This window comes from Cicer arietinum, chromosome 4, assembly GCF_000331145.2.
Source record: "Cicer arietinum cultivar CDC Frontier isolate Library 1 chromosome 4, Cicar.CDCFrontier_v2.0, whole genome shotgun sequence".
In the NCBI taxonomy this organism is placed as follows: Eukaryota; Viridiplantae; Streptophyta; class Magnoliopsida; order Fabales; family Fabaceae; genus Cicer; species Cicer arietinum.
The window spans coordinates 13,892,437-13,913,915 of NC_021163.2; the positions used below are offsets into that span (position 1 = coordinate 13,892,437).

Consider the following 21,479-nt stretch of genomic DNA (forward strand, 5'->3'; position numbering starts at 1 on the left):
TTACAAAATAAGAATGAATGGTTAAAATATTATAGCATATTAATACATTATTCAATTACATAGAATTCTTTTCGTTCATGTAATATATGTAACGTAATTTATTTGATTTTATTAATTTAATATTCTTTTATTAATTAAAAAATAAAATCAATACTTTATCGTACTTCATGATGCAACTCTCTTTAAGAGAAAAGAATAATTTTTGTGGCATGGCAGTCTTAAAACCTCATGAATTTTTTAGAGTGGAAAAATACCCTGTACTTGACATCTGACTTATTCAATTTAATCGAACCGGCACGCAAGTGAGTTCAAAAGAGAAAGGTTTGAAAATCCATAACTAACCCCTCGATGAAGGAGTTAATTCTGTGCGACCTTTCCAATCAAAACGGCAATCGTCACCACTAAGCTCTCTCTTTATCACTCCACGTTACTAACTAACTCCTTCCTTCGCTCCACATTTTAGCAAACAACCGCTAATACAATGGAGCTACAAACATTACTCTCATCCCTGGGTATCGACGACATTTACTTCTCTGTCGTTTCCGATGACGAAAATAACCCTGTCCCTGTCTCCGATGACGAAAATAACCCTGTCCCTCTCTCCGATGATAAGTACGCTGAAGCCTTACAGTTTCAAGAAGCCTTAATGGCCTCTCTCATCACTGATCATCAAAACTCCTCTTTCTCTTCCTCCTCCTCCTCACCACCACCGCCGCCTCCAGCATTGCTCTGTATAGCCTCTCTCATCACTGATCATCAAAACTCCTCTTTCTCTTCCTCCTCCTCCTCACCACCACCGCCGCCTTCGGCATTGCCCTGTATAGCATCTTCATCAAAGTCTATTGTTGATGTTACTGTTCTCCCCAAAATGAAGTTCGCGACCGAAGAAGCAAGTGAGTCGTCTTCAATAATCATTTGCGAAATTTGTGCGGAAGCGAAGATGGTTGATGAAATGTTCAAGAGCCAGAAATGTTACCATTCGTTTTGTACTGAATGTGTAACAAAACACGTGGCAACAAAAATCCAAGAAAACATTACGGTTGTTCCTTGTCCTGGTTTGAATTGCAAGGGTTTGTTGGAGCTTGATGTTTGTAGAAGTTTGCTTCCAAAAGAAGTAATTGACAGGTGGGATGATGCCTTGTGTGAGGCGCTTTTACTATCTGTTCCTAAATTCTATTGTCCCTTTAAGGATTGTTCTGCAATGTTGCTTGATGAAAATGAAGGTGGAGAAGAAATCAGGGAATCTGAGTGTCCTTTTTGTCATAGATTGTTTTGTGCAACGTGTCATGTTCCTTGGCATCCTAGTGTTGATTGTGACGAGTTTCAGAAACTTAATGTGGATGAGAGAGGAATTCAAGATCTTCTTGTTAGAGAGCTTGCTAATCAGAAAAAATGGAAAAGGTGTCCCAAATGCAAATTCTACATCGAAAAATTTGAAGGCTGTTTGCATATCACATGCAGGTGAGTGGCATTATTATGTTTTTATATTTATATTTATCTTAGGCGGCTTAAGTCATCTTTGCAAAATGAAACAGGAAGGATGGACCACTCTTTCATAAACTATTTTTAAGCCTTATTATTTTCAAGTATTATTATTTTTGAGTATGAGACTTGATTAGCTTGAATATAAATGGTGCTCGATAGATTGATTTTCATAAGTTTTTATATTGAACTTAGGTCATTCGAACAAAACTAGCTGTTAAAGGGAAGGGTTTAAGTTTTTGAGTTTAGTGAGTTTGCGATATCAGTGTAAAACTACATTGTGTTATCATCCAACAACCACCCTTTATTGTAGTAGTGTAAAAGTTCCATGATATTTTAAAATTAATGGCTCTTATTGACTGGTAGTGTAAAATTTGTTTACATCCACGGTCTATTTTCTCTAGGTTTTTATTTATTATTTTTGGAAAGGAAGGAAACCATATCACTAAGTCAGTTTTCTTCACAACTATACAACTCTTTTTTTGGAAACATAACAAAAGGGAAGAAAAAAAATTGTTTGCTTTTTAAACACGATCATGCAGTTTTTGAGTTTATCATCAAAAGGGTAATTATGTGTAAAAAGAAAATAGTGTAATTTATTTTTTGACTTGAATTGTGAATAAGAATAAGCCGGTGGTGTTTATTTGCAGGTGCCGTTTTGAATTTTGCTATGCTTGCGGTGAAAAATGGACATCTAACCATGGTGGTTGCCAACGAAACTAGATAGATTTGACAGATTTAATAAAGAATGATAGTGTATGAGTATCACTATTATTTCTGATTTTCATGAAGTAGGTAGTTTGTTGGTCGTCTTGACGTGGATGTCACGATTATTAGCTAGTTTAGTAAGACTTTTTTTTTATGCTTGTAAGAAAAATATGTTGCGTGGTCCTTTTGAAAGTATACATGCTAAGTTGCTATTGCTTAACATGAATCATGGATGTCTTCATGCATGTCTTGATCTTACTCCTGTTCTGATGTTTATGTTGGTCTTACACTCTTCTTCTACCCAGTTGTTCACGTTAGAATAATCTTCTCGAGTTCTAACATTTCCTTCTGTTATTAAGAATTGTAACAAAACCAGCAGTGACGCTATAATTGTCAGGCTGCAACTGGGCGTTAAGTTTCGCGCCTTTGCACCAATGCACTGTCAATTGGCATATCATTATGTGATTTCCTGTCAAATAAATTTTCTGAAATTTCTACTTAGTTTTGTTTTTTTTATAAAGGATCGGATGCCAACTAGTAATGTTTTGTGGTAGCCATTTTTAGAGGATGCCATGATAGCTCAACCCTCAAATTAAGGGTTATCAATATATTCCAGTTCTCTTAATTTTAGTTTTGATGAAATAATCGATATGGCACCATAGTGGGTTATGTTTTGACTCATTACCTCTAGAAAAGGCTTTTGGACCGTGCAAAACTTTGCTGAATACTGCCCCGTATGCAAAACTGTGCTGAATCAATCAATTAGCTATGCTACTCCACTATGACACCACTTGGAGTATAAAACAAAAGAGACATGTGTCCTAATGTTGACGCACATGTTAATGATTTAAATAAACATGTGCCCCAATGTTAAGGCACATGTTAATGATTTCAACGTAAATTTTTGTCTTAAACTTGAGTTATCAACTCTATAAAACTTCAAACATTATGTTTTTCAATAAAAAAAAAGTGCCTTTTAAGACCCATGTTTGTATGGCCAAAAACAAAATGCTCTTAGTACTAGTTTCTTTTGGATTACCCCATCAGATGTCAAAGCATAACACCCCTTTATTTCTCTTACAATTTATATTCCCTTCACTAAGCATTCCTCACATCAACTTTGAAATGTATGACAATACCAATTACAAAGGCGACTATATTTTTTAAGGGGTCTCTACCAATATTAATCAAATCATGATGCCTCAACAAAACAATGGTGTCAGAGTTATAACTGCTGGCAGATGCAGCCGCATAACTCTTTAAAATTATGTCTAGCGGTAAAATGAAACCGGTGTCAGCCAGTTTTTGCAGGAGTGAACAATGAAGCAGCTCTCAATAAAAAAACCTTATTCTTTCCGAGGAAAACTGTATGTCTGTTTGCTATGGCATTGTTCCGGGTTAAAGGAAATATCACTTGCTAGAGGCTCAGTTGAACAACATCAAAATATTAAACTTGCTAGGAAAAGGGAAGAGAAGAAAAGAGACGAGAAAGCAATGAAATGAAAATAGAAGCTACAGAGATTAGGGTACAAGCAGAAGGCCCTCCAAATGTGCTTAAAACAAACCATTTAACAGTAGGCAATTGGGATTAAATTGAATGAACAAAAAAACTTGTGTTGTTGCAAGAAACATGTTTTGTTCAGGATGATATTAAACTTACCAACTAAATTCTAGAAAGCACTACGATGTATCTACCACATGCATTGCAATCAATTATGACAAACAAGTTGAAGTAACAAGCAATTTCATAACATTCTCGAAAATAAAATTTTAATCAACCACAAAACTCAACTTGAAATTGTATCTTTCAATTTCCATTTTCAGATCCAGCTTAAGTTCCTACTGGTTAATTGAAATATCAAAATCAAAAGTAATGTGAAAATCAACACAAGCACATTGAAAGGGAAGTTCAATACACACCCATGAAACAAGGTCGACATAAATATGTTCAAAAGCTTTTGATTACAAGACAAGAATCCAAACCTACAAAACTACTGTGTTGGACAACACTATGCCCAACACTAACATACTGTTGTTAATCATTTAACACAAGATTCAATAGGTTTGTGTATCAGATGATCAGAAGATTCAAGACATGATATATTTCCAGACCCAAGTATAGTGTGTATCAGAAATTGTTATCTATTCCTATTGCTTTTAATTTTTCAGGATGATATCAAAATAGAACTTGTTAATACCCCACTCCCGGTAGAACTAACCACCAAAACGATGCTACTCACTTTTTTTCACTCACTGCCAAGATGCATGTGCAGATGCCTTTGTTATTAAGGGTTTACTTGGCTGAGTAGGTTGAAAACGGGAAGGTGAGACCTTGGAATGAAAATCATTTTATGTCTTGTTTGGTATGACAAACAATGAAAAGGAAATCTACTATTTTACCTTGGGTTATAAAATGTCATTTTCACCTTCCCATTTTCCTCCTACTCAACTAGACAGACTAAAAGTGTGAAATAGGAGAACTTGGATCATCAAACACGTTGGCCAAAGACTGAGGCATAAAACGTTAACTATAAAAACCAGTCTAGCAGGGGAATTTACAAATTCTATCTAATACCAATAACATCCAGGTTTTCAGGAAACTTCACAAAATAACAAGCAATGAGCAAAGTAATAGTAAAGCAATTTTCGGATTAGAAGGGAGGTCAACAATTGTCTCTTCTTCAACACAATGTATCATAATACAAATGCAGGCATGACCATGGTAATTATCACAATCCACTGTACTAGGCCGCAGAATTAAGCAGGTACTTCGACTATTGAACGAAAATTATAACAAAGATTTTAGGAAAATAACACGTTTTGAATCGCAATTTTGGATAAGTAAATTAACCTAAAAGAAAATACATCAGTAGAAGAGCATATCAAATAGTTTAACAAATAATAATCCGTGACGATACTGCCAAGGATACATGTTGTGAGCCAAAGCATGATCGTACTATTATCCGTATTACCTAAACTTCTGGTTTTGTCAAAACTATTTAGAGACAACAAAATTAGGATATTCTAAGGGACTGTTTGGTTCAACGTAGGGGAGGGGGGATTTTAAAATCTTTTGTCTTTGGTTTAACAAGGGGAGGGAAGAGATCTTAATAGAGGATAGTGTAAAATTACATATTCAACCATTGTAATATTTAAGATCACATTAAATAAAAGCCTACTTAAATCCAAATATGATATAAATACTTTCTCCCCTCTAGATCCCCCCACTCTTGGAGGGGAGCTAAAATTGGGATTTGGCCCCCCTCCCCTCCCAACCAAACACAATTGGAAGTAGTAAGCAACTCTGGACATATGGTTATTTTTGGTCAACAGAATTCTCTCCTCCAAAAGTGCTAAGTGGATCAAATTTTGGTCAGGATAAGCAACTTAATATATATCTATGGGTTTAACAAAACCTACTTCCTTGATTTTCTCATTCATAGCTACACCCCAAACTTCAGACAAATGGCTATATCTCTCTTGGACTTGCACAAAAATACAAGTCTCTACATAACCAGTTTTAAGGGCGCAACTTAATACAGATGTAACAATCAACAGAACAGCATAATGTCAGAAATAAAAATGACTGCAACACGATCCAATTAACACTACGCTAACCATAACAAATCCAAACAAAATGTACTCTATTATAAAAATTCTTCAATACTAAAATTCCAGCTCAAATCTGTGCCACTGCCACAAAAGGGCAATGCCAAGCTACATATAATCTCTGGCAAAAGTTCTAGCATAACATAAAACATCCTTTTCTGTAAGATTTAAGATTACGGAATGGAAAGAGTTTAACAAACCTCAAAATTCAGTTCCAGCTAGAAGGCCAATACCCATGAATCCCATAACCAGTCTTCCAATTATTCAAATAAACAACCTGCTTCACAGCCAAAAAACAAACCAACAGAGCAAAAATCATAACCACCCTCTGCACAGTTACACTTTTGATCTTAACAAGACCATGAGTCGTGAAAGCCAAAAGCAAACCAACAAGTGTGTACAAAAATCCCACAGTAAAACCCTCAGCACCAAGTTGCATCCCAGATCCCTGATAGAAAAACACAAGCTTCGAAGGATCGTTGCGATCGGCGAGAAACATAGGCATTTTCCTTATAATATTATGCATTGCACCAGAAACACTGAAAAAATAAACAAAAACAGAACCCGCTAACCAAACCCTTGGGTCATGCAACAGTGTTTGACCAGTCAAAAGCTTCTTAACGAAAAAAGAGAACCAGATCAAGAACCCTAACACGAGTATGATGATTTTGTTTGTGGATAAAATCGGAGGTCGATGAATGGGTCCCACGGAGAGTTTCGTCTTCGATTCGACGAATTCAGCCATGGATTCAGCGAGCCGAGAGTAATCACTTTGATCCATTGATTCTGAATCCTTGAATCCATGTGTGGGACCGACGATACGAATGTGAGGGAGAGCATTGACGCCGAATTGCGAGAAACTGAGTTGCGATTCTCTGAATTCGATGTCGCAAAAGAAGAGTTTGGAAATAGAGGAATGGTTTTTGTTGTTGGTGATGAATGAAGAAGAGAGCAGGGAGAATTCTTTGTGGAGTTCTGTGAGACGGAGTTCGGTTTTGTCGTGAAGTTGAGACGCGTCGAAGAAGATGAGAAGGGAATAAGGTCTTGGGGTTTTGACGGAGGTTATGTAACGAGCGAGGGATTGGTCGTTGAGACGGATTATGCCTGAATTGGATCTTGATTGGAGTGAGAGAAGCTCGCTTGTTCGTTCTTCGTTTGATTCGGTGGCAAAACATAGAGAGATTATGACGGTGAGGAGGATGCAGAATGTCGTTGTTGGAAGGTTGAGATGAGAAGCCATGGTTGGTGGAGCGGAGAAAGGGAAACGGAAAATGAGAGGAAGGGTTTTTTGGATGGAGGAAGAGAAGAGGGACGGAGGGAGGGATAGTGTGGAATTTTGAGAAGACTTTTCAGAAATCTACTTCACTCCTCCAACAACAACACGTCATAATTCTCATTTTAATTCATTTTATTTTGTAAATTACTCTATTTATCAATTTTTGTTACAGTTTTTTGCATTATTACACGAATTTAGTGTTCATAATATGTTAAATATTCTAAAATATAAATTAACAAATATTTGTTCAAATTCTTTTGTGTCTTAATCTTTTCATTCTCAATAAAAAATTATGTTTAGAATTTCATTGAAGTTTAATTAATTAAATTTATACGATTTTTATTGTAGAGGTGCTTGAAAAAACTAATTAAATATTTTAAATATTAATTTTGCCTTGTTTTAATTAACTTTTCAATATGGAGATATTTTGGTTACTTTTTTGCATTCAACTTATTTTAATTTTTCTACACCAAAAATTATTTCCAAAATATTTAAAGAAAAATTTATATGATTAAAGAATATTGATATATATTTTTTAAATTAGATCCTTTTTTATTAAAATGACACTAAAAACATTTGCAATGTAGGAAACTTAACTGTTTCATACTTTCTAAATGTCATCCCTTAATCTTTTTTTTTTATCATTAGAGTGTGTATGTGACAATTGAGATAAGGCATTGGTGTTTAAGGAACTTAATTACTAAAAACAAGTTTTTATTTTTAAATCTCTACCAGAAAAAGTGGAAAACATATAAAAGTGGGGTTAAGTATGGGTTTTTATCGTAAATTACATTTGGAGTAAAATTTGTAAAGTTATTTATAGATTACTTAAATGTTATGTTAAACGGTAGTTGCTTAAATATAAGATATTTGGGTTTAAAGAATTTAATTATTAGAAACAAGTTTTTATTATTGATTTTCTACTATAAAAATTGGAAAGCATTAGTATAAGTTATTTATTGTAATCACCTTTCGAGTAAAATTAGAAAAATTGTTTATAGATTAGTTAAATGTTACGTAGTAACTGAGGGTTATTTTAGGATTGTCACTAAAGAAATTTAAACCATATTTTTTAAAATTAGAAAATCATATTCTACCTGTAGAAATGATATAATATAGTTATAATATTAAATAATATTACTATTATTAAATAAGAGATACACGATTGATTTTTTGCTTATATTTAGTTTAAAATATATCTCATTTTTGTTTATTAATTTATATCCTAACCGTGTAATTGTAAAATTTATGTCTTGAGTTCCTACAAAACATATTTTAGTAGACAAACAAGAAATGTCCAAAAAAATATAAAGATATTTATTCAAAGTTTATTTTCATAACACGTGTTTATATTTTGAACTGAATGGTAGTTATCTATGGCTTGACTTTACTTGGATATTAGTATGCTGGTAGATTGGGTACACCATTTATCTTATTCTATTGTCCTACTTAGTTCGTAGATTGCTACATGTTCTGACAATTTGTTTGTCTAAATACAGATATGAAAAAACATACTCTGAATGGATATTAGTATGCTGATATATTGGGTACACAATTTATCTTCTTTTCTTGTCCTAAATAGTTTGAAAATTACTACATGTTCTAACAATTTGTTTGTCTAAACCCATATATGAAAAAACATACTCTGAGTGGAGATTAGTATCCTGATAGATTAAGTACACCATTTATCTTCTTCTCTTATCCTAAATAGTTCATAAATTGTTACATGTTCTGACAATTTGTTTGTCTAAACACATAAAAAACATACTCTGAGTGAATATTAGTATGTTGATAGATTGGGTACACCATTTATCTTCTTCTCTTGTCCTAAATAGTTCATAAATTGTTACAAGTTATGACAATCTGTTTGTCTAAACACATATATGAAAAAACATACTCTGAGTGGATATTAGTATGCTGATAGATTGGGTACACCGTTTATCTTCTTCTCTTATCCTAAATAGTTCGTAAATTGCTACATGTTATGACAATATGTTTGTCTAGACATGTATATGAAAAAAAAAATACTCTGAGTGGATATTAGTATGGTGATAGATTGGGTACACCATTTATCTTCTTCTTTTGTCATAAATAGTTCGTAAATTACTACATGTTCTGACAATTTGTTTGTCTAAATACAGATATGAAAAAATATACTCTGAGTGACACAAGTATGATCACTTCATTCGCATTTTCTTTATTCATTATTGAGTCCAAATCACAAGATGGAGAAAAGCAAATGAAAATAAGCTAAAAACTGAATTGATTTAATTGTAAACTTTAAGCATAAACAATGTGTATCAACAGTGTGATTCAACCGAAGCCAAAACAAGTTGAGGTTCTTCCATTGCAGAATCGCATGTTCCATCAATTGCATTGTTCTTCCCCAATACCTTCAATGCTAAATGAGCTGCCTTCTGCCCTGATATCATCATAGCTCCAAATGTTGGACCCTACAAAAATCACCAACAAAAGCGTGATCACATCTTAATCAAATGTTTCTTACCATCTTCAAGTTAATTGCACTAAAATCAATTAATTTGCACTTGAAAAGATCTAAAAAAAACCTGATATTAATTTTCACATTACTTTAATCACTTCTTAAATCAAAGAAGGTTCAAGAAACAACGAGCAACAACATGTGAAGAGGTAAAAAAAAGGGTTGGAAAGAACAAGATCAGCTACTATTAGAATTAGACAAATGATTAACGTGCCAATTTGTACACAGATGAAGAGCAGTGTCTTCCCTCCTCTTTTTTCACTTAAGAAAGGAAAATTAGAGAGGTAAATTAAATTTCAAAGATTATTATGGAAGCTCAAGCTTATAATTTAGTTTGATGAATAAGTTTGTTTGTTTTATTTCTTTTATTGGTTGGTTATTATTATTATTCCAACAAACTATGTGTTGTTGCCTTTGGTGTAGAATAGGTGTTAATTTGGATGGATCTGAGAAAATTATTACAATGTAAATCCTGACTTGTATAATCATTGGATTGTGCATGCATTGCATTGGAGTTGGCATCATCACTAAAGCCAAAAATATGTTTCTGCTTTGTCTGAATAGCTGACCAAGAAGGAGGAGATATTTCACATGATAGATGCAGAGTTGTTCTGCATGTGAGTCCCACATGAGCATCTAACATCCACAAACATTTGAATCAGAGGATGCTATATCAATTATTATCAAATTAATATCTGTGAGTTTGTAAGATTTTTCTAGGAAAACATAATATAAAGACCATAATTTGAGTGTATGCCTTTTGCCTTGCCCAAGTAAATATTTTTTTAAGATGCCAATTGCCAAGCATTTGATTTGAAACACAAAAGTTATTAGTCATGTGACAAGTTTATTTTATATTAGCGGTGTAAATAATAATAATTTGTCCATTCTTTTGGTCATATTTACGAGAAAAAATAGATCGAATAAAATTGATGTATTTAATCTAAAATTTGAAGAGAGTATATTTTTGTTGAGATTTTTTTTAGAAGTTGAATCTTGAGACTCACAGGTTATAGTTGAGAGTTTCTTTGTGACTATAACTAATAGTATAGGATTGAAAGAAGTTTGATACATTAATATCATAACAAAGTTTCAAGAATAAAAGAAGCTAATGATTGGGAAGTATGAAACACTAAATTAGAATCAACCTTTGTATAGCACAAAGGGTTCGTTTTAGGGATGGGGCATATAAACTAGGTGTGTTGATATTTAAAATTATGATCATTGGGATGTGACTTAGCAAGGAATATTTTTGCCAATCACTTTCAATGACTTATCTTTAATCGCGATTGGAAATTAAATCATGTACAAAGACATGTTTAGTCTGTCAGTTATTTCAATAGATTAGACTCTACACCTGCATATACTTTAATTTTTGTCATATTCCATTCAATACTCTCCGCTTCTTTTCCCTGTCAATTTGAGGGTATGGAATGGAGTGGGATTTCCCTATTTTTTTTCTCTTTAATTCTCCTCTTTATTATTATAGTTTTGAGTTATTTAAAGTTACCTAATATCACATTAGCCGTTGCACTGTGTAGAAGTAGCAGGGGGTCCATTTTCGAAAATGGAGAGCATAAAAAGTGAAAGAGGATACATTTCCGTGGAATGTAATCCATACACTTTGCATTCCATTATAAAATTATTCAATACAATGATAGTTTTTTATTCAATTATACTTCTTCTATTCCATTCCATTTCAATCTGATATTAATAAACCTGAGTTTTCTAGCATGAGACCGTTATAAGTTTTTTCTTTTTTAAAATACATGTAGTACACTAAAACCAGAATATAAAACGAGTATGAAAAACAAAAAACACCAAAAAGGCATGAACTTTTTTAATAAAATAATAAATAATGCCTATACAATGATAACAGAACATTCTAACTTTCAAGGAACTGAGAATCAAAGTTGAATGAATCTGTTCCACCAATCAGAAAGTACACTCCAAGTCAAAACAATAAATCTATATGCTCTTATCAAGAGAAGGTTGAGTTGAAGTTCGACCTTCGGTTTTCGAGTTGAAAATGAAGAATTTCCACCAAAATCAGAATAATCCAAGCACGCAAAAAATCTTGACAAAAGGAAAGTCTTTATCTCAAGGTGCTGGAGGTGACAAGAAACTATTGCCGGAAGTTCTGTTGATAAATATATGCTTAATAAGTCAGAAAACCAACAATGGTAGAACTCATGATGTCAAGGATAAAATGTTTACTTATTTACCTGATGATAAGTCCTGGTTTTCCAATAAGATTTGCTGGAATTTGACCAGTCAAATTGTTATTTTGTAAAAATCTGCTTACAACAAAGGAAGAGAAGAAATTTATGAGAACTGAAGGGTAACTAGCTGATCTTCCACACACACTGGTATTGCAGTGCATTTACTGCCTCGTTTGAAGATGTTGTCATTCTATTTTCAGGAAGTAATCAAGAGAAATAATACTTAACCAACTAGAAGAAGCTTATCTTTTATTGACAAATTTATTAGATTGATTGGCATCAAAGTATGCAACAACTGAACAATCAATTCTCTTATTTTTTCAATATTATGCATGTTTGGCTCTGATGCTCCGTAATCTAAACAAGTATGGTAAGATAATAAGCATGTATTACTCATATAATGATACAACACATAAGTAGAACTTACATTTCTTTTAAGCTGCCAATGTTCCCTAGGGATGATGAAATCAAGATCTTCTTGTTAGAGAGCTTGCTCATCAGGAAAAATGGAAAAGGTGTCCCAAATGCAAATTCTATATCAAAAAATTTGAAGGCTGTTTGCATATCACATGCAGTTAGTGAGTCGCATTATTATGTTTTTATACTGATATTAGGCGGCGTAAGTCATCTTTGCAAAATGAAACAGGAAGGATGAGGGACCACTCTTTCATAAGTGGTGCTCGATAGATGGGTTTTCATATGTTTTTATATAGAACTTAGATCATTCGAACAAAACTAGCTGCTAAAGCGAAGGGTTTAAGTTTTTGAGTCTAGTGAGTTTGCGATATCACTGTAAAACTACATTGTGCTAACATCCAACAACCACCCTTTATTTTGGTAGTGTAAAAATTCCATGATATTTTAAAATTAATGGCTCTTATTTACTGGTAGTGTAAATTAATGGCTCTTACATCCACGATCTATTTTCTTTAGGTTTTTATTTATTATTTTTGGAAAAGAAGAAAACCATATCAGGTAAGTCAGTTTTCTTCACAACTATACAACTCTTTGTTTGGAAACATAAGAAAAGGGAAGAAAAAAATTGTTTGCATTTTAAACATGATCATGCAGTTTTTGAGTTTATCATCAAAAGGGTAATTATGTGTAAAAAAAAATAGTGTAAATTGTTTTTTTTTTTACTTGAATTGTGAATAAGAATAAGCCGGTGGTGTTTATTTGCAGGTGCCGATTCGAATTTTGCTATGCTTGCGGTGAAAAATGGACATCTAACCATAGTGATTGCCAACGAAGCTAGATAGATTTGACAGGTTTAATAAAGAATGATAGTGTATATGGATATCACTATTATTTCTGATTTTCATAAAGTAGGTAGTTTGTTGGTCGTCTTGACGTGGATATCACGATTATTAGCTAGTTTAGTATGACGTTTTTTTTTATGCTTGTAAGAAAAAAATGTTGCATGGTCCTTTTGAAAGTATACATGCTAAGTTGCTATTGCTTAACATGAATCATGCATGTCTTGATCTTACTCCTGTTCTTATGTTTATGTTGGTCTTACACTATTCTTCTACCCAGTTGTTCACATTAGAATAATCTTCTCGAGTTCTAACATTTCCTTCTGTTATTAAGAATTGTAACAAAACCAGCAGTGACGCTATAATTGTCAGGCTGCAACTGGGCGTTAAGTTTCGCGCCTTTGCACTAATGCACTGTCAATTGGCATATCATTATGTGATTTCCTGTCAAATAAATTTTCCGAAATTTCTACTTAGTTTTGTTTTTTTTATAAAAAGGATCGGATGCCAACTAGTAATGTTTTGTGGCCGCCATTTTTAGAGGATGCCATGATAGGTCATCACTCAAATTAAGTGTTTCAATATATTTCAGTTATCTTAATTTTAGTTTTGATGAAATAATCGATATGGCACCGTAGAAGCTTTGACTCATTACCTCTAGAAAAGGCTTTTGAACTGTGCAAAACTTTGCTGAATACTGCCCCCTATGCAAAACTGTGCTGAATCAATCAATTAGCTATGCTACTCCACTATGACACCACTTGGAGTATAAAACAAAAGAGACATGTGTCCCAATGTTGACGCCCATGTGAATGATTTAAATGTAAAATTTTGTCTTAAACTTGAGTTTTCAACTCTAAAAATTCAATCATTGTGTTTTCAATAAAAAAAATGTGCCCTTAAGACCCATGTTATGGCCCAAAACAAAATGCTCTTAGTACTAGTTTCTTTTGGATTACCCCATCAGAGGTCAAAGCATAACACCCCTTTATTTCTATTACAATTTCTATTCTCTTTATTAAGCATTCCTCACATCAACTTTGAAATGTACGACAATAACAATTACAAAGGCGACTATATTTTTTAAGGGGTCTCTTCCAATATTAATCAAATCATGATGCCTCAACAAAACAATGGTGTCAGAGTTATAACGGCTGGCAGATGCAGATGCAGCCGCAGAACTCTTTAGTTATAACAAAGATTTTCGGAAAATAACACGTTTTGACAAAACTATTTAGAGACAACAAAATTAGGATATTCTAAGGGACTGTTTGTTCAACGGAGGGAGGCGGGATTTTAAAATCTTTTGTCTTTGGTTTAACGAGGGGAGGGAAGAGATCTTAATAGAGGGATAGTGTAAAATTACATATTCAACCATTGTAATATTTAAGATCACATTAAATAAAAGCCTACTTAAATCCAAATATGATATAAATACTTTCTCCCCTCTAGATCCCCCCACTCTTGGAGGGGAGCTAAAATTGGGATTTGGCTCCCCTCCCCTCCCAACCAAACACAATTGCAAGTAGTAAGCAACTCTGGACATGGTTATTTTTGGTCAACAGAATTCTCTCCTCCAGAAGTGCTAAGTGGATCAAATTTTGGTCAGGATAAGCAACTTAATAGAGATCTATGGGTTTAACAAAACCCACTTGATTTTCTCATTCATAGCTACACCCCAAACATCGGACAAATGGCTTTATCTCTCTTGGACTTGCACAAAAAAACAAGTCTCTACATAACCAGTTTTAAGGGCGCAACTTAATACATAACAATCAACTTAACAGCATAAATTTCAGAAATAAAAATGACTGCAACACGATCCAACTAACATTACACTAACCATAACAAGTCCAAACAAAATGTACTCTATTATAAAAATTCTTCAATACTCAAATTCCAGCTCAAATCTGTGCCACTGCCACAAAAGGGCAATGCCAAGCTACATATAATCTCTGGCAAAAGTTCTAGCATAACATAAAACATCCTTTTCTGTAAGATTTAAAATTACGGAATGGAAAGAGTTTAACAAACCTCAAAATTCAGTTCCAGCTAGAAGGACAATACCCATGAATCCCATAACCAGTCTTCCAATTATTCAAATAAACAACCTATTCAAATATACAACCCATCACTTCATTCGCATTTTCTTTATTCATTATTGAGTCCAAATCACAGGCAGAAGAAAAGCAAATGGAAAATAAGCTAAAAACTAAATCGATTTAACTGGAAACTTTAAGCATCAACAGTGTCCTCTAATTCAACAGAAGCCAAAACAAGCTCAGGTTCTTCCCTTGCAGAATCGCATGTTCCATCAATTGCATTGTTCCTCCCCAATGCCTTCAATGCCAAATGAGCTGCCTTCTGCCCTGATATCATCATAGCTCCAAATGTTGGACCCTACAAAAATCATCAACAAAATCGTTATCACATCTTAGTCAAATGTTTCTTACCATTTTCAAATTAATTGCACTAAAACCAATCAACTTGCAGTTGAAAATATATAAAAAAAACCCTGATCTTAATTTCCACATTACTTTAATCACTACCTAAATCAGAATTGTACAAACAAGTCTATAAACAAAATATTCTTCTCTTTGGTAGATTATAAACAAAAATTCTTGTTCCTGCACAACATTAACTCAATATATTATTACACAAAATTGTCCAAGCCTACATTATTTACGCACACATTAACTCCTAGAATCATGTTTTGTTAAATCAAACATGATTTAACCATAAATTGTTGTTAAATTTGACTCCAACTTTAGAATTGATTCCAATCACAAAATTAATTATTTAAAAGCAAATATTTCTTTTGTAAAAAAAAAAGCAAATATATTTAGCTTCTATGATAACTAGAATCATTTTTCAAATTTATTGATATACATACACACATAAACAATTATTATTTTGAAATAGATAAAAATTATTATTATTTATTTTAAACATACCTAATATAAATAACTTTACCTTCAATTTATTTAACATTAATTTCATAAAAATTACTTAAGTCATAATCAACTAGTATCAATTATTATCACATAGGAACCAAACACACTAATTAACCTTGTACCGGAAACAAAGAAGCTTACCATTCTTGGAGCTCCATCAATTTCAGCAACTTCCATACCAGTAACAATCATACCAGGAACAACCTCCCTAGTAAGACGAACAATAGCATCTTCCGCAGTATTCATATCAAGTGCTTTCATTCCAGGAACAAAGTCAATCATACCAATACTCTTCAACCTCTTAACACCAGTGGCACCAAAAGGACCATCATGTCCACAAGAACTCACAACAACCTTAGCTTCCATAACATTAGGATCCATACAAGACTGTGTATCATGGTTCATTGAAACCAAAGCCCAATTCGTAACAACACCACCAACTCTTCCTTCTTTCACAATCAAATCCTCGGCAGCAACAGCATTGAACAATTTCACGTTAGGTCTAGCGAGAAGTTTACTCATGATTGTTGAAGTGAACAAAGCAGCGTGTTTGATTACAACGTAGTCTTCTTGTTCGTCGTAGTCAACGCCAATTTCGTCGAGGAAGAGGTGAGCTGGTTTGCGGACAACCATGGCGGAGAAGAGTTGGCCGCCGAGCCATGCACCGCCGCCGGGACTGACGGATTGTTCGATTATGGCTATATTGATGTTAGGATTTTTGCTTAATTCGTAAGCGCATGAAAGACCGGCGGAACCGGCACCGACGATGACGACGTCGGTGTCGGCATAGGTAATCATGTCTGTCATGTAACGGCGTGTCATTTCACGAGAGACGATGGATTCTTTGATGGGTTGGAATTTGAAGGATTGAAGATCGTAAGGAGGTGTGTTGAGGGACATGGAGACTGAAGAATAGTTATGGGAGGTGGATTTGATTAAGTGGGAGGTGCGGGTAGCAATTGATCTTCCATTGAAGAATGAGGATTTAGGAGTTGAAGAGAGAGAAGTGGTGATAGATGAGGTGGCCATTGTGGCTGCGAGAAAGAAGAGTATTTTAGGAATAGAAAGGTAATTGATATTTGTGAGAGAAGAGTAGCAGATGAGTTTTATAAAGAAGGAAAGAGGTGAAGAGGATACAATTTGAAAGGCTCACAATTAATTCAAGTGGGTGTTGAACGGCTGTCAGTTACTATTTTGTACATCCACATCACAAATTAAAAGATACTCCCTCCCTTCTTTTTAAGTGTCTTTTATTTATTTATTTATCATTTTTAAACTCAAATTTTAGTTATTATTACTATTTTAATATTATCTAATATACTATATGTAAAGTGCAGATATGACGTCAATAAATATTTACATATATAATATAGAGTGAATGCTAAGTCACTTTACAAAACGGCCCTATTTTATATGGAAGTGAAAAAATAGTGACAGCTGTGGGATTTGAACCCACGCCCTTTCGGACCAGAGCCTAAATCTGGCGCCTTAGACCACTCGGCCAAACTGTCTGATTGATATCTTCTCTCAATTAAATGTTGATATAGCCTTATTAATACAAATATACTAGATAATCCATAAACAAAAAAACATCATTCTTTATTTATATATATAAATCATGAGTTGGTTTGTTTAAAAAAAAAAATCTATTTTTATTTCTTAAATTTTATTTGTTAGTAAAAAATTAAAAAAAAGGAAATAATTTTCTTTTGTTGATGTAAACGATTGTTAAATTTAAAAGTCAAAATGTCTTTATATACTATCATCATATCTAAGATGAGAAAAGAATATTTTATTAGATTTGTTTCACTTATAACATTCTTCTCGATGGATTTATATCATTGAAATATAGCGGAATGACATAGGACCAGTAGCATCAAATTTTTAATATTAACTAATGTATTTTATTCTATTTCAATTACATTTCATCTTATGCCATCAATCTAACAATATACCCTTTGATTTCATCTTATGCCATCAATCCAACAATACCCTTTGATTGAAAATGTGCGTGTAGTTTTCCTATAATTATTAATTTTAATTAACGACTCTGATTCTTTTAGGGAGATAAATCTAATGAAATTAACTTTAACGATAAATATTTTTGGCATGATTTAGCAACAAGAGCTTAATAACCGCAAAATTGATTCAGTAATCCTCAACATGCTGCGAGCATGAATGGTGTCAATTTCTATTATTAAAAGACCAGCTCAGAATGATCACATTCTTACATGCAATGGCCAAACTCCATTTTCATTATTGTGCATATAGTCTTGTCTTGACAAACCATATGCAATTTGCAAAAAGCAGCCTGTCTGTGGTCCCATTCTCACATTTTTTTCTACATTACTATAATACTACTATTTCACTATTTTGACTCTGCATTATTGTCATTTTTCATTCACTAATATACCCTTTTCTTGTCTTTCTTGTAAAAGATAAATCCTTATTTTCTATGCATCTCATCCTCATCTTACTATGACCAATTTTACCAAGTGAAATGGTACACTGATGACCGTTCCATCTTGTTTGGATGATAAAATCATATAGTATACGGATGACTGTTAAATTTTAGTGCATTAATAAAAAATTATCGAGTTTTGATTTAAACTATTTGATTTTAATCGCACGATTGTAGATACGTGATTATTTTAATTTATTAATTTCATTGAATTTAGATTCCAATTTTATCAATCTCTATTTAGTTTTTTTTTAAGATATATTATAAGCAAATTTATTTAACTAATTAGCTAATTGATATTATTTTTTATTAGATAATAAAGTGTGAGTTTCTCCACTCGTATTCTAATAAAGTGGAACATAAACAAAAAATTATAATTAAAAAATTAATATATCAAATACATCGATTTTTAATAAAAGTAATATCCAATAATATGACCCTCACAATGACTAACATATTTTAGAAAAAAAACACTTAGACTGACTCTTGTGATAAGTTATCACAATCAATTAAAACCAACGAAATATATATTTTACTAATTATGTCAAATCTATTTTTATTAAAAAAAGTTAATAAAGTAGTGACTGATTTTAATTGATTATTGGATAACAATTTTCAATATGTTTTTAACATTCTATTGACTTTGGGGTAATGATGTTATTATAAGTGAATGGGCAAAGTTGTACATTTGTCACATGCAAATTAATTAAACAGGTAAATGCTAGAACAAAGTGGAACAATAGCATATGACATTACAACTGGATGTGCAGAAATCATTTTCAAAGTAACGATTATTTAATGAAGTGCGACACCTCGGGTTCAGAGATCCATCAACTGAGAAACCCTCCATTCTCTTGACCCAAAATTCTCAGAATGGATTCCGGGGCCTATTCTTCAGTTTCCATTATTATTTTCCTTGCAGCCATCATAGCTAGTGCTTATTATCATTCAGCAGAAGCAGCTATGTCTAAGGGATCTTTTGAAGATAATTTCAGCATAATGTGGTCTCAAGATCATTTTACTACCTCTGAAGATGGACAGATCTGGTATCTTTCTTTAGACAACGACACAGGTATCAAATCAAATGCATTCTCATGTTATATTTTTTTTAAGAATCGAAGTTACAAAGACCGAATCTTATTGCATCGTTGCAGCAAAATCACTCTGCCACTTACAATATTATAGTCTATCTTATGTGTTGATTTGATTAATTTGATTTCTTTATAAGCAAAAATATATTATGAAGAGTACTAAGTACTCAAAGAATATAGTCAATGTTTTAATTGTTAGCATCAAAGTCTATATTTTGAGGCCATTCCTAAAGCAATGAATGTTTTATCAGGATGTGGGTTTCAAACAAAACAAAGGTACAGATTTGGGTGGTTTAGTATGAAGCTGAAGTTGGTAGGAGGTGATTCTGCTGGTGTTGTAACAGCTTATTATGTAAGTGTACATTTACATAACATTGAAATATAGTACTACTAAATGTGTTTCTTTAAAGAGTTCCTCTCTAAGAAGCACTCACACATACACCTGATAAGAAATTGTTATTGAAACTTTGAAAAAATATAATTGAATGTAATTATATTTGTCGGTGTTATGTTAGTGTCAACACTGAAATATGTCAACCACCAAACGCACCTTCAATATGAAGTATAAGTGATATGAAGTATAAGTGCTACATATGTTACTTTGTGTTTCTATGAATCCAATTGGTGGGGTGTTTGATAAGAATGGTGGAATTGTTGCAGATGTGCACAGAAAATGGTGCAGGACCAGAAAGAGATGAACTTGATTTTGAGTTTTTGGGAAACAGAACAGGGCAACCATATTTGATTCAGACAAATGTGTACAAGAATGGAACTGGTGGGCGTGAGATGAGACATATGCTATGGTTTGATCCAACTGAGGATTATCACACTTATTCCATCCTATGGAACAATCATCAGATAGTGTAAGTGCAATCTTATACTCATCTTATTAGTGTTTGTTAATCTTATAAATTATAAGCCAAGTTTCACAAAATAAAAGAGAGTAGATCATCATCAAAATGTTTGCAAAAAATGGTAATGAATCTAAAACGGTACCCTTCTTTATGCTTTTGTCGGTTTAAGGCTTCTTTTCTGAATTGTCAAAAAGTAGTACAAGATATGATTGTGTGGTTAAAGAAACGAATATAGTTAGTAAAATCTACACTATGTGGGCCTAGTTTAATTATTATTGTTACCTACTCATATGTATATTTAGGCTATTCTTTGTGTTGTTAAGTTGGTAAATCTTATAAAATTTAATTGAATGGAAAATGAAACTTGAATATAAATATCATTTGTCCAATTTGGGTATTTATTTTTAAGCTAAGATGAATAAAATTTTGTTTACTGAATGTTGGAAACAGGTTTTTTGTGGATAGAGTTCCTATAAGGGTATTCAAGAACAATGAAAAACCAAACAATTTCTTCCCGAATGAGAAACCAATGTACTTGTTTTCAAGTGTATGGAATGCAGATGATTGGGCCACAAGAGGTGGACTTGAGAAAACAAATTGGAAATTAGCTCCATTTGTGTCATCTTACAAAGATTTCAGTGTTGATGCTTGTCAATGGAAAGATCCATATCCTACATGTGTTTCAACCACAACAAAAAGTTGGTGGGATCAATATGATGCTTGGCATCTATCAGGAGATCAAAAAATGGATTATGCTTGGGTTCAGAGAAACCTTGTGATTTATGATTATTGTAAGGATTCTGAACGTTATCCGATTCTGCCAGAAGAGTGCTCATTGAGTCCATGGGAATAATGTATCAAGGGGAAAATATTATTTTTCTTTTAATTAAATATTTTTTTTTTTGTATTATCAAAATATTTTAGTTAGCAGAGTTTTTTTATTCGTTGAATATTATTTTCTGATTATGTAAAAGCACATTCCATAATAGATGAAGTTTACATGGCTTACAATTTCACTTCTACAACCACAATTAATCACTACTTCATTCCCCCCCCCCCCCCCCTC

The 21,479-nt window shown here is 33.0% G+C and overlaps 4 protein-coding genes, 1 long non-coding RNA gene and 1 other non-coding gene across 6 annotated transcripts; 2 read left to right on the forward strand and 4 right to left on the reverse strand.

Moving 5' to 3' along the window:
• Positions 1-352: 352 nt before the first annotated feature.
• LOC101504799 (E3 ubiquitin-protein ligase RSL1-like) lies at positions 353-2,418 on the forward strand. Its single transcript, XM_004496714.4, has 2 exons — positions 353-1,461; positions 2,133-2,418. The coding sequence occupies exons 1-2, from the start codon at positions 482-484 to the stop codon at positions 2,203-2,205; spliced, it is 1,053 nt and encodes a 350-aa protein (XP_004496771.1). The 5' UTR covers positions 353-481; the 3' UTR covers positions 2,206-2,418.
• Positions 2,419-5,817: 3,399 nt separating this feature from the next.
• LOC101505112 (probable dolichyl-diphosphooligosaccharide--protein glycosyltransferase subunit 3B) lies at positions 5,818-7,175 on the reverse strand. Its single transcript, XM_004496715.4, has one exon. It carries the CDS (start codon positions 7,037-7,039, stop codon positions 6,008-6,010), a length of 1,032 nt encoding a protein of 343 aa, XP_004496772.1. The 5' UTR covers positions 7,040-7,175; the 3' UTR covers positions 5,818-6,007.
• Positions 7,176-9,315: 2,140 nt separating this feature from the next.
• LOC113786347 (uncharacterized) lies at positions 9,316-12,218 on the reverse strand. Its single transcript, XR_003472624.2, has 2 exons — positions 11,801-12,218; positions 9,316-11,715 (listed from the first exon to the last, which is right to left on the reverse strand). It is a non-coding gene; the product is annotated as an uncharacterized lncRNA (long non-coding RNA).
• Positions 12,219-14,905: 2,687 nt separating this feature from the next.
• LOC101507074 (thiamine thiazole synthase, chloroplastic-like) lies at positions 14,906-17,203 on the reverse strand. Its single transcript, XM_004496719.4, has 2 exons — positions 16,149-17,203; positions 14,906-15,453 (listed from the first exon to the last, which is right to left on the reverse strand). The coding sequence occupies exons 1-2, from the start codon at positions 17,034-17,036 to the stop codon at positions 15,289-15,291; spliced, it is 1,053 nt and encodes a 350-aa protein (XP_004496776.1). The 5' UTR covers positions 17,037-17,203; the 3' UTR covers positions 14,906-15,288.
• Positions 17,204-17,438: 235 nt separating this feature from the next.
• Positions 17,439-17,518, reverse strand: TRNAL-UAG (transfer RNA leucine (anticodon UAG)). Its single transcript has one exon. It is a non-coding gene; the product is annotated as a tRNA-Leu (tRNA).
• A 1,693-nt stretch (positions 17,519-19,211) lies between these two features.
• Positions 19,212-21,424, forward strand: LOC101506734 (probable xyloglucan endotransglucosylase/hydrolase protein 8). Its single transcript, XM_004496718.4, has 4 exons — positions 19,212-19,540; positions 19,811-19,911; positions 20,220-20,422; positions 20,864-21,424. The coding sequence occupies exons 1-4, from the start codon at positions 19,342-19,344 to the stop codon at positions 21,264-21,266; spliced, it is 906 nt and encodes a 301-aa protein (XP_004496775.1). The 5' UTR covers positions 19,212-19,341; the 3' UTR covers positions 21,267-21,424.
• The last annotated feature ends 55 nt before the right edge of the window (positions 21,425-21,479 follow it).

Bases quoted from the DNA above. Each gene is read 5' to 3' on its own strand.
- LOC101504799 (XM_004496714.4), top strand. From the start codon at position 482: ATGGAGCTACAAACATTACTCTCATCCCTGGGTATCGACGACATTTAC. The intron at 1,462-2,132 runs GTGAGTGGCATT...GTTTATTTGCAG, and splicing joins TGTTTGCATATCACATGCAG to GTGCCGTTTTGAATTTTGCT.
- LOC101505112 (XM_004496715.4), bottom strand. From the start codon at position 7,039: ATGGCTTCTCATCTCAACCTTCCAACAACGACATTCTGCATCCTCCTC.
- LOC101507074 (XM_004496719.4), bottom strand. From the start codon at position 17,036: ATGGCCACCTCATCTATCACCACTTCTCTCTCTTCAACTCCTAAATCC. The intron at 15,454-16,148 runs GTAAGCTTCTTT...TGATTTTTGTAG, and splicing joins TTGATGGAGCTCCAAGAATG to GGTCCAACATTTGGAGCTAT.
- LOC101506734 (XM_004496718.4), top strand. From the start codon at position 19,342: ATGGATTCCGGGGCCTATTCTTCAGTTTCCATTATTATTTTCCTTGCA. The intron at 19,541-19,810 runs GTATCAAATCAA...ATGTTTTATCAG, and splicing joins TTCTTTAGACAACGACACAG to GATGTGGGTTTCAAACAAAA. The intron at 20,423-20,863 runs GTAAGTGCAATC...TGTTGGAAACAG, and splicing joins TGGAACAATCATCAGATAGT to GTTTTTTGTGGATAGAGTTC.